Genomic DNA, 11,944 nt, shown 5'->3' on the forward strand with positions numbered 1-11,944 from the left:
TTTGTATTTGTATTTTTAATATGTTGTTATATTTTTTTTATTTAAATTTTTATGTTCTTTCATGTTATGAAATCCAATCATTCAACTTAAAAAAAAATTTAAGAACCTCATGAAAAATTAAATTAAACTAACAAATATTCTAAACCTTTCAAATCACTAAATTAATTACTAAATTATTGATTAAAACCCATTATAGGTTCTTACTAATGGAGTTTCTCTTAGAGCATGATTAATGGGAGGTTCTTAGGGTGAGATTCTTAGCGGAAAATAAGAACTCGTCTCTTAACTTTTAACTAAAAAAAACTAAGAACCGGTTATTAAATAATAGATTTAAAAACTGGTTCTTAGCTTTTTTAGTTAAAAATTAAGAGACGGGTTCTTATATTCCGCTAAGAACCCTCATCCTAAGAACTCCCCATTAATCATGGTCGACTTTTATGCTTAATTATTTACTCTTTCTTCCATTGACGTATGGATTTATACATGGAGATATAGGGTGTGGTAACTGGTAACGCCATCTACGTAAGTTCAATATTAGCAGCAAATCGTAGAGGTCTCCTCCCATCAGTCGCTAACGTACTTCTCCATTATTTATGTTCTGACAGAACACTTACTAATTTACGTGAGTTATACTCGTATGGAATTGATAACAAGTCTCAAAGCATATGGAGCAGCAAAATTAGTAAGAAACAAAAAAAATGGATCTCCAGAAATCATTGAAAATCATTTTAAGTTTCAAAACAGAAACTATGCAGTTTTGATGTGCATAATTGTTTGCATGATGACATGTTCTTTGATTGTTTTGGGCTGGAATATAAACCTAATATGTTATTTTTTCTATTTAGTTATGTAATTATATATGTTTTTCTATGTTTGATTAGATAGGAATTAGAGCATGATTAACGCTAGCGGGAGGGGGGGAGCGTGGGTTCTTAAGTTTTTTTTTGTCCGATTTAAAAAACAAAAAAATTAAAAACTAACCAATCGCGGATCGCTACGTGTCAGTCGGTACCGCGAACAATACAAAAATTCTATGAAACTCGCCTCTTGCAGAAGAGGAGGAAGAGTTGAGTTTTAAGAAAAATATGGGGCCCACCTCTTAAGAGTCCACTTAAGAGGTGGGGATAAAAGTGCTCTTATATACTTGCATTCAATACAACACGGAAAAAATTAAAAAGTTAGTTACTTTTTTTAGTTTGTCTTCGAAAAAAAAATAATTTTCACAAAACATTTGTATCCAGTTTGCTTCATCTTAATTTCTAGATTATTAATGATTATGCTTTATTTGATATCATAGGGTATGAAACTCAAGTAAAGTTCTGCTAGAAATATAATATTCTTTTAATTTATAACACTATTAATCTATAAAAATATTTTCAAATAGCATGAGCTAAATTTCCAACAATTTTTTTATATAAAAAGTTCAACCAATGCTAAAATAATCTACAAAAACATAATCAGTCAAACACTAGAAATCAAAGAATTTTTTTTGTTATAAATTGAAAATCTAATATAAAATGAAACACACATATATTATAAAATATTATTTGTTGTTACATAATATTTACTAATTATTATTTATGACATCATTGAAACTATTCATATATTACTAAAATATAATTTTTTATAATTTTATCACATTAGATTAGATTTTAAATTGATTTAGCTTGAAGGTAGTTGTATTAATTTATTATCGGGAAAATTTGGTTATTGTAAAAATATTAAAATCTGATACTCTTAGAAATTAAAAAAAAATATTAGTTGTTTTTACTTTAGATTTTCTTCAACTACATCAAACTGAAATGAAAATCAAATAAAAAAAATATATAAATCATTATATTTTCCTTAATTTTTAATTTAATAATTTTGAGTTTTCTGACAAAAAAGAATTGTTAGTGGTCTTTTCAACTTAAAACCAAAAAAATTTAATAAAATTTAATATATAATTTTAGAAAAAAAAGAGATTACATTTATTATTTCCAGTAAAAAATAAAATTTCAAATATTTTATAAAATTAAAATATATTTTGATTTAAAATAATTTTAGTGTAAAATCACCCGTCCGTAGGACGGGCCAACCCCTAGTTAAAAATAAAGCGTCATTGTCATTAATAATATGAAAATTCTTTAGGATGACCATAAAAAGTTTTTATCATACTTCAATAGTAAAAATGACCAAAATATTTTATTAAATTGGTAAATACCCTAAAATTGGTTAATCTACAATTAGGTCTAGAAATGAGCAGTGGGTTTTGGGAGGGTAGATTTAGGATTTTTTAAAACAAACAAATAAATACTTAAAATAAAATTTTGAAAAATAGTTTCAAATTTTTTTTTTTTGAATTTCAAAAAAAAAATTTGAAATAAAATTATACAAAGTTCAAATTCAAAAACGTATAATTCGAAAACTATAAAAAAAACAACCGTAGTTAACAGATTTGGTTGTTGAAGAAAAGATGTTGTGAAACAAAAAAGGCTATTGAATGAAGGAAACATGATTCAGATTGAAACAGTTTCATTTAAATAAATTTCTTTGGAAACCAGATTTTACAAAACAAAGAAAAATCAGCACAAGTGGAAGCTAGAGAGCAATAACATATACAAAAGCGAATCATATCTTGGTTTAAACCCAACAACATTTTCTCTTCAAGCTTTGAAGGTGAGGTAAACACTGAAATGGTTATGTTTAGAGCTTTGACCATTTTTTGGTCTCTTATTTGGATTCCCAAGTTGTTTTGTGTGTGTTTGTGTGTTGTGTCTGATGTTTAATGATGGATGGGATTAATGGGTTTACATAATGCAGCATTGTAGGATTAAGTAAGTGTGATTGAGAATGGAGTAGAGTTGTTGTTGCTGTTGATGTGCTTTAATTAAGTTTGAGACTCAACTAAACCTCTTATTTGAGTTAGCTAATGATTTGCCAATTCATGATTCTTCTCTTTATATATGTTTCAGCTTATTTAGAAACAAGTCCACTTCTGTAAATCATTCATGTTCTTAAAAAAAATATTTTATTTATTCCAAATTAATAAAAATTAATAATTGGATCGACGATTTTATAATTAATAATTCTATTTACTTGCTAATATTTGATTAATAAATAATTCAGCATCTGTCCTTTAGAATTCGACCCATGTTGATATCAGCCCAATAATAGGCTTGCAATCTAAAAGTTTTATTAGCTGTCATCTTCTTCCTATTCTTTTCTAGGGTTTCTAATCCCATCTTTGTACTTTCCAATAAGTAAGTACGCTATAAATTAATTAGGGGTAACCTTCTCGTATTAATTACATCACATCTTTGTCATCTTGAATTTGTAGCTCTTTTCGATTTTGTTTTGTTTTAATGAAAACACATTATTCACAAAAGCATTATTTACCAAGTCCAAGGAAGAATATTACTCCCTCCGTTCCTAAAAGATGTATGTTCTGGAAAAAAAATTTGTTTCAAAAAGATACATTTTTTACCTTTTCAATGTATGATTTTATGAAAAATTGTAAGTTTCAAAAAAATTAATGGTGTTTATTGAATTTCTATTGGCTAAAAATTATGAAAAATTGTTATTCACAAAAAACAATGCATATTTAATGAGTTTTCTTAATATATGTGAAAAGTTTAAAATATGCATCTTTTAAAAACAGAGGGAGTATCATTTCAGAATGTATTAATTTTTTTTTCCAAGTATCTTCAAATAACATCTATGGAACTATTTTTAACTAAAAATGAATGTCAAGTTTGATTGCAAGTGAGTTTCAATAACTTTACACAAATCTCATATTGAATAACATTTAATCTGAAATGCGTTTTTAAAATCAGTGATTGAATAACATGATCAGATTTTAACAAATTCACAAAATCTCCTAAAACCCTTAATTCAATACACCCCATCATCTCTATAAATATATATACTTGATTTCCTCGCAATTTATATGTCCACTGGATCGTTTTCTGTTGGTTTGGGAGGATTCTGTGCTTCTGTTTATATTTGTATACATACGGAAAGTGTTTTTTTATTGGCTTCAAAAGTTTTTTTTTTTTTTTTGCTAAAACTTGGTACGGCTTCATGATAGATCCCAGTTGCAGGGTTATCAATATTGATAAAAAAAACACTTGCAAAAGAATACCTAGAAGTTAGAACACACGTAAATTCAGGCAAATTTCTCTGTTTATTCTTTTTGGCCTTTTCATTTATATAAATAGCAAACTGGAACTAGTAGTTCCTACAAACAAGGAACCAAAGTTTAAACACGGAATTGCTTGATTATTTGCTGAAACAAAGAAAAATAACTCAATCAAATCATGCACTCTCGGTACTTTGAGATCATGGGGATAATTGGAAAGAACTGTAGTTTTATATTTTTGCTTTAGAAATAAAACTGTAGATTTTTTTTTGCTGTGACTGTGGATAATTTTGCTGTAGAATACTAGCTAAAGATTCAATGACTTACATATAAATTTTCTAAAGCAAAAAATAAATGCTCTTTTACGATTTTCCACAGCTAAAAAAAATAAAGAAAATATGTAGTTATAAAAAATCTTTACAAAGCATGATTGGCAAAAATTTAGACTGTATTAATAATTTAGGCTGTAGAAAGATCTTACACCACTTCTGAAGCACTTGCCGATCAACACTCTTGGTACTTTGAGTTTGGTTTGTTCACTCGGTTTGATCGCTGGTATAGCACTGAACCATTTGGTGACTCATCAGTTCAAAAGTCGTTAAAGATTACACGTTAAAAGATTTAGTGAATTGTTAATCAGATGGCGACGTCATTCTCTCGAATATAATGGATCTACCAGTAGAAAACAAGTAAACAATGTGGCTACCACGTATAAAACTCTCGTAGACAATAAACAGTGGCGCGTTGACGTGTACACGGTGTAGGAAAACGGGTATATACGTTAATGTTGCACCAAATTTTAGCAAAAGAAAAGAATATGCGTTAATGTGTAAGATTGAGTTGTTAAACACTTAATTTTTAAAACAGTCGAATGCAGGCATTATCGTGAGTGATTATCGCAATCGCAGCGTATTGAGATTATCGTGACTTTTTGATTAAGAAACTGTGCTTCAAGCAATTAAAGTAAATCAATGACATACAGTGCCCTCTATCTATAATAAATATAGTGACAAAAATGTTATGTGCCTCCGGTCAAATCTAGTTCTAGATCCGCCCCTTGCTTGTATATTTCTTTTCTGTCATTAAAACTAAATATTAATTTGGGCTTAATATATTATTTGGGAGAAAAAGACAAAATCTGAGAAGATTCGACTTGGTCATTAGTACAGCTTGTTTTATATGCAATAGTCGACTTTATTCAAGTTCTTAACTTCTTCTGGTTCCGGTTTTCACTGAATTAATTAAACCATAAACATAAAATAAACACATTAAAATAAATTATTATCGTCATCAGTAGTAAATGATAACAACCATCAAAATGGAGAGCTCAACGTGACAACAATCAAAATGGACAGCTCAACGTGACTCATGCATGTTCCAAGCTCGTTGAAACAATCTCTTTCGTAAATCTAAACAAGTGTTAGTATCGCTTGCAATCTTATTATTCTTTCGTAACGGGTTACTCTTTGTACTCGGTTGATTAAACCAAACTAGTTTAGAAATAAACTAACCGATGTTCAATCTCTCTATCGAACAACCTCTGAATCGCTAACCGGTATTAAATAAATACGTCGAATAGCTTATTGCTGATCTCTGATTTGCTTGTGAGCGTTGATAAAGAACTCTCGATCGTGGCTGCATCTATACGCCATTGACTTTGATAAGTCATACATCTTATTTTCTGTAATTAAGCTCGTGTTCAAGATGTATGCGTATATTTCGTATAGTATATATGTTTTTTCAAACCTTCTGTATGTCATTAAGACATTAACTAATTATAAATCAATATGTACAAGTAAATACGTAATATCAGAGATCTGCGTATCTTTTGCACGGTTGGCCAAACAAATAGGTTAATATTCTTAAATTTAGTAATGTGGCATGAAAAATGATCTGAAAGGGATAAATATGCATATTATTATCTTTGGTTTCACTATTTACAAATTGAATAATGCAAGTTGTAGTTTCATATACTAATATTTAGTGCTAGACTGCTAGGTATCAGCTCTTTGCAATCTTTACTATTGATAAAAGTTTGTTAAAACCATACAACTTTTATATAACTATAAAAACATACAATAAGGATAGTATATTATTATTAACAATGAAATATTACATTAGTCTAGTAGAAAATTACATATCAAAATAAATTATATCACAAAATTTAAATAAATACAGAATTATTTATTATAATTATTTTCATATTACTCCAGTATATAATCAATTAATGCATTTTGTAATGATAAATGAGTCTTTTTTTATTTTTATCTGTAGATTTCAAAGTAAGTTTGTTCGGTTTAATATTGTTTTGTATAATATTTTTAATGTTATTAATATATCTTGTATAAGAATAATATAGTGAGGATTAAAATGATCAACAAAAAGTTAGTAAAAAGGTATATAATTAAAAAAGACTGAAAATTTTGAAACTTAAAAATAGTAAAACTTAATTATCACTATTCAAAACTTCCAAGTTTAAAATGTTTAAGTTGCTTTTCGAGTGTATAAAACTGAATATTTAAAATCATGAGATGCTTTTACGTAAAGAATTATACCTTTATACTTTTAACTATTCGTCCAAATATTTAAAGAAACTACATGAACGTCATTCGTAGAAATATTACAACGCATGTACACATGGAGAAGCTAATCAAGTGTTTAGTTTGGTCATTCATCATCGATTTCGCTTAAACATCAGAAACTATATCTCTCTCTATATAATGTTCAATGACATAACAAAGAATTATAAAACTTTATATTTAAAGTCATGAGATGCTTTTACCTAAAGAATTATACCTTTATACTTTTGATTATTCGTTCAAATATTTTATATATCTAATAAAGAAACTATATGAACGTCACGCGTACGGAATATTTCAAAGCTTACACGTCTAGATAAGCTAATCAAATGTCTGTTGTGGTCATAGGTTTCACTCAAACATAGAGGGAACCATATCTCTATATAATGTTTCAATGATCTTACAAAGACAACCAAGAGATTTATAAAAAGCCAAGTGACTCCCATTAAACCTCAACAATGGCGAAAATGGCTAAAACTGTTACATTCTCTTCCTTTTCTTCTTTATCAAACCTTTCATCTCTTCCTTCTTTCAATTCTCTTCCTGCTTCTCCACTCAGTACCCAAACCTTTTCTAAGTCCATGATGGAGGAAGCCTTAGAGTCCGCAGAATCAATCATCAGGAAATGGGATCCTAACTCGCAGTCATACACCAAGATCATCTCTCTGTTCAGACACAGCAGAAAAGAAGCCAAAGAATTCATCAGATGCGTCCGTGACTTACGCAAGGCCATGCACTTTCTTGTCTCTCAAGACTCCAAATCTGACAAGCTTGTCCTTGCGCAGAGCCTGATGCAGATCGGCATGTCCACGATGGAGAAAGAGTTCTTTCAGATACTGTCTTCTAACCGAGACCATCTTGATCCTGACTCAGCCTCTGGTCAGTCCACAATATCTAGCAATTCAGAGTTCGAAGTTTATATGGAACATGATGATGATGAAGATGATGAGCTTAAGAAGGCGGGTGAATCCATCTCTCAGGTGGAGAAAGCCTCAGCTCTGGTAATGACAGACTTAAAGGTCATAGCAGAGACTATGATCAGCTGTGGTTATGGTAAAGAGTGCATAAAAAGCTATAAGTTGATCAGAAAGTCTATTGTTGATGAAGGGCTACACTTGCTTGGGATTGAGAAGGTCAAGACCTCCCAGTTCCATAAAATGGACTGGGGAGTCCTCGAGGTTATGATCAAGAACTGGATCAAAGCTGCCAAGATTGGAGTCACAACACTCTTCAAAGGAGAGAAGCTTCTCTGCGACCATGTCTTCTCTGCATCCCTCACGATAGGACAGTCTTGCTTTAACCAGATAGCAAAGGAAGCAGGTCTCAATCTTTTCACGTTGCCTGAACTCGTATCCCACAAGGAGAAGAAACAGCACCACCATGAGAGGATCTTCAAGCTGATGGATCTCTATGCAGCTATCTCTGACCTTTGGCCAGACATAGAAATGATATTCAGCTTTGATTCATTAGCTTCAGTGAAGACTCTTGTCCTCTCAACGCTCAAGAAACTCAAGGACTCTATCCACACGTGTCTCAAGGAGTTCGAGACAACGATACATAAAGATTCTTCTAAAGAACTTTCCCCTGAAGGAGGGGTTCACAAGCTGACTCGGACAACGATGAGTTTCATATCATCGTTGTCCGAATACAGCCGTGTGTTGTCTGAGATTCTCGCAGAGCATCCTCTTAAGAAAAACTCTCGCTTGCTAGAATCTTACTTCACGGCTCCCATCTTGGAAGATGAACACGTCAACAACCAAGTCTGCTCCGTCCATATTGCTTGGCTCATACTTGTTTTCCTATGCAAGCTAGACACCAAAGCAGAGAGTTACAATGATGTGTCTCTCTCTTACATCTTCCTTGTGAACAACCTTCAGTTTGTTATTGATACAGTTCGTTCAAGTCAACTCAAGAACCTCATAGGAGACGATTGGCTCACCAAGCACGAGGCAAAACTAAAAAGCTACGCTGAAAAGTACGAGAAAGCAGCTTGGACTAATGTTTTTGTATCACTACCTGCGAAAACAAGTGCCAAGCTATCACCAGAGGAGGCCACTACATGTTTCAAGAGGTTTCATGCAGCATTCGCAGGAGCATACTTGAAACAATCATCATGTATTATAGTGGATGCTAAGCTTAGGGACGACCTTAAGGTTTCTATAGCGAGGAAACTTGTACCGGAGTACAGAGAGTTTTACGAGAAGTACTTGCCAATGCTGAGGCAGGACAGAAACATAGAGATGTTGGTGTGTTTTAAGCCTGATAACTTGGAGAATTATCTCTCGGATCTTTTCCATGGAACACCAATGCTCAGTGGCTCTTCTCATTCTGCTGCTTCTGCTTCTTTGTCTTCTCCATCTTGTTTCTCAATTAGATGTGTTAAACACTAAATCTCACAGTAAGAAGATTGTCTCAGAGAGAATATGTATGCATACAAGTTTCATGAATATTGATGCACTGCCTTTCTTGTCACTATTCAGGGCCAGCTCAATATTGTTGGGCAAAAAAATTTATTTTTACCCTCTTTTAAATAATTATTAAAATATTTAATCAGTAATATTTTATATATTTTGTAATGAAAATAAAACTATATACATATCAAATAATTTTGGATCTTTTTCAATTTTATTTATTATATTTATAATTTTCTTATATATAAAATAAAGATATATAAAAAATTGGAGCGCTTAATTATTATTATACGGGGGACACGGGTTTGGGCCCTGGACGGTCGCACCGCTTGTCCCCCGCAATGAACCGGCCCTGTCACTATCTTCTGTTAAACTAAATATCAGTAAACGCAGCATATGAGAGAGATTATTGTGGGTTTTGGTTAGGTTGCTGTGCTGGTATATTTTTCTCTCAATAAAACTACAAAATTAATTTGGGCTTAATAAATTATTTGGATGAAAAGGACATTTTGAGAAATTAATAGCATCGTCCAAAGTATCCTGTATAAGCAACCTCAAAAACACACAAGAAGAAGATAAAGTTTCAATCTTTATTTTGTTTTTCCTCTGCTGGGTTTCATTACAAAGTTTCTGTCTTTATACAAGAGAGTGAAAGCCCTAGCTAAGACAGATGGCGACATCAGGATTCATCAGCTCCATCAAGGGCTGAGAATGCATTGGACAGCTTTACATTGAACACTCCAACCGTACTAGTCTTGCTCTGTGTTTTGTCGTGACATTTGCTTTGGGAAAGGATGTCTCTTTGTGACCGTTGATCCTGAACAAGAGAGCTGGAGGCTGAGCTGGCACAAGGTTTGTCGTCTACCACCTTTGCTTTTCCCTTTTCTTCACGCGAAAGTCTTGCTTTGGCGGGAGTTTCTTCTTTGCTTTGAACTTGAGCTGAAACTGAGCTTTGCTTACTAATATCCCCCCCTCAAACTTGGTGTAGGTGGAACATCAACATCCAGTTTGAACCGAAGAGACTGAAATGCGGCTGTAGGAAGAGACTGAGTAAAGATGTCAGCTATTTGTTGATGAGCAGGGATGTGCTTGACCACCAACGCTTTGAGCGCAACCCTTTCTCAAACAAAATGATAGTCAAGCTCAAAGTGTTTGGACCGCTTGTGGTAAGCCGGATTGGCAGTGAGGTGAACAGAGGAGAGATTGTCTCCATAGAGTTCAGGTGTCTCAGGAAGAGGAACACCGAGCTCACGTAGAAGAATGCAGATCCAAGTAATCTCACAAGCAGTTTCAGAGAGCGATCGATACTCAACTTCTGTAGAACTGCGAGAGACATTGGGTTGTTTCTGAGACGACCAGGAGATTAGATTGCTACCGAGGAAAGTGCAGTAACCACCAGTGGAACGTTTAGTAGAAGAGCAACCTCCCCAATCACTATCACTGTAGGCACGAAGCATAAAATCCGTGTCTTTGGTGATGTTAATGCCCATTGACGTAGTACCTTTGACATAACGAAGTATCCGCTTGAGCAAGTTGAAATCAGAGACCATAGGAGAGTGCATCTTCTGGCACACATAGTTGACCGCGAACTGAATGTCGGGTCTAGTTAGGGTCAAGTACTGCAACTTGCCTGCAAGTGTTCTGAAGAACTTCGGATTAGTGAACAGAATGTCATTCCCAATCGGAAGATTGAGCTGAAGTGGCAGAGGTGTAGCAACCGGTTTACACTCAGCCATAGAGGCAACAGCTAAGATGTCCTCTGCATAACTCTGCTGACTCATAAACAAACCGTCTGAGTGGTGGTTGACTTGAATACCAAGGAAGTAATGCATAGGACCCAGATCCGTCATTCTGAATTGAGTATCAAGCTCAGTTAGAAGTCGTGAGAGCACTGAGGAGCTATTACCGGTGATAAGCATGTCATCCACATAAAGGAGAAGCATGATCACGTCATTTCCTTTAGAGTAGATGAAGAGCGAGGGGTCTTTGATGCTACACACGAAACCAAACTGAAGCAGATAAGAACTGAATTTGTCGAACCACGCACGAGGGGATTGCTTAAGACCGTACAAAGATTTGTGAAGCAAGCAAACGTGATCAGGCTTGTTTCTGTCAACAAAACCGGCTGGTTGTCGCATGTAAACGGTCTCAGCAAGATCTCCGTGAAGAAATGCGTTTTTTACGTCCATTTGCTTAATATCCCTGTGCATAACAGTGGCAATGTGAAGAACTGTACGAACTGTGGCGGACCGAACTACAGGACTATAGGTCTCAAGATAGTCGACGCCTTCAGATTGTTCATTCCCTCTTGCAACAACTCTAGCGCGATGCTTCTTGAAAGTACCATCGGCATTGAGCTTGTTCCGAAATACCCAAAGACAACCAAGAACATTCATGTCTGGTGTTCGAGGCACGAGAGACCAGGTTTTGGTAGCGTTGCAATTGCCTATTTCTTCTGACATTGCGTTGTTCCAACCTGGATGTTTGAGTGCCTCAGTGACGGTCTTGGGAGTGGGAAAAGCAGATTTCTGAGTAAGCAGAGCGTAACGAGGATTCGGCTTGACAATGCCGGCTTTTGAACGTGTGATCATGTGATGTAGCGGCTGAGGAGAAGAGATGACAGTCTGAACTGGAGATGATACTGTCCGAGCTTGTGAAGGAGCAACGCTGTTCCCTATAGAAACATGATCTAAGCCTGACGTACACCCAGTACTATGCCCTTCACAAGTCGTAGTATCCCATGAGGACTGTCGAGTAGGGGTAACAACACGAGCTGGTAAAGCAGGGAAATCATCAGGAGTAAAGATGCTAGAGCTGGACTCAACTGATGCAAC

The 11,944-nt window shown here is 34.0% G+C and overlaps 1 protein-coding gene across 1 annotated transcript; it reads left to right on the plus strand.

Annotated features, from left to right (window-relative positions):
* The first annotated feature begins 288 nt into the window (after positions 1 to 288).
* Positions 289 to 9,212, plus strand: LOC106395260 (exocyst complex component EXO70H1-like). The gene has a single exon (XM_048753445.1). It carries the CDS (start codon positions 7,158 to 7,160, stop codon positions 9,087 to 9,089), a length of 1,932 nt encoding a protein of 643 aa, XP_048609402.1. The 5' UTR covers positions 289 to 7,157; the 3' UTR covers positions 9,090 to 9,212.
* Positions 9,213 to 11,944: the final 2,732 nt, after the last annotated feature.

Source organism: Brassica napus, chromosome C4 (assembly GCF_020379485.1).
Source record: "Brassica napus cultivar Da-Ae chromosome C4, Da-Ae, whole genome shotgun sequence".
NCBI classification, from domain to species: Eukaryota; Viridiplantae; Streptophyta; class Magnoliopsida; order Brassicales; family Brassicaceae; genus Brassica; species Brassica napus.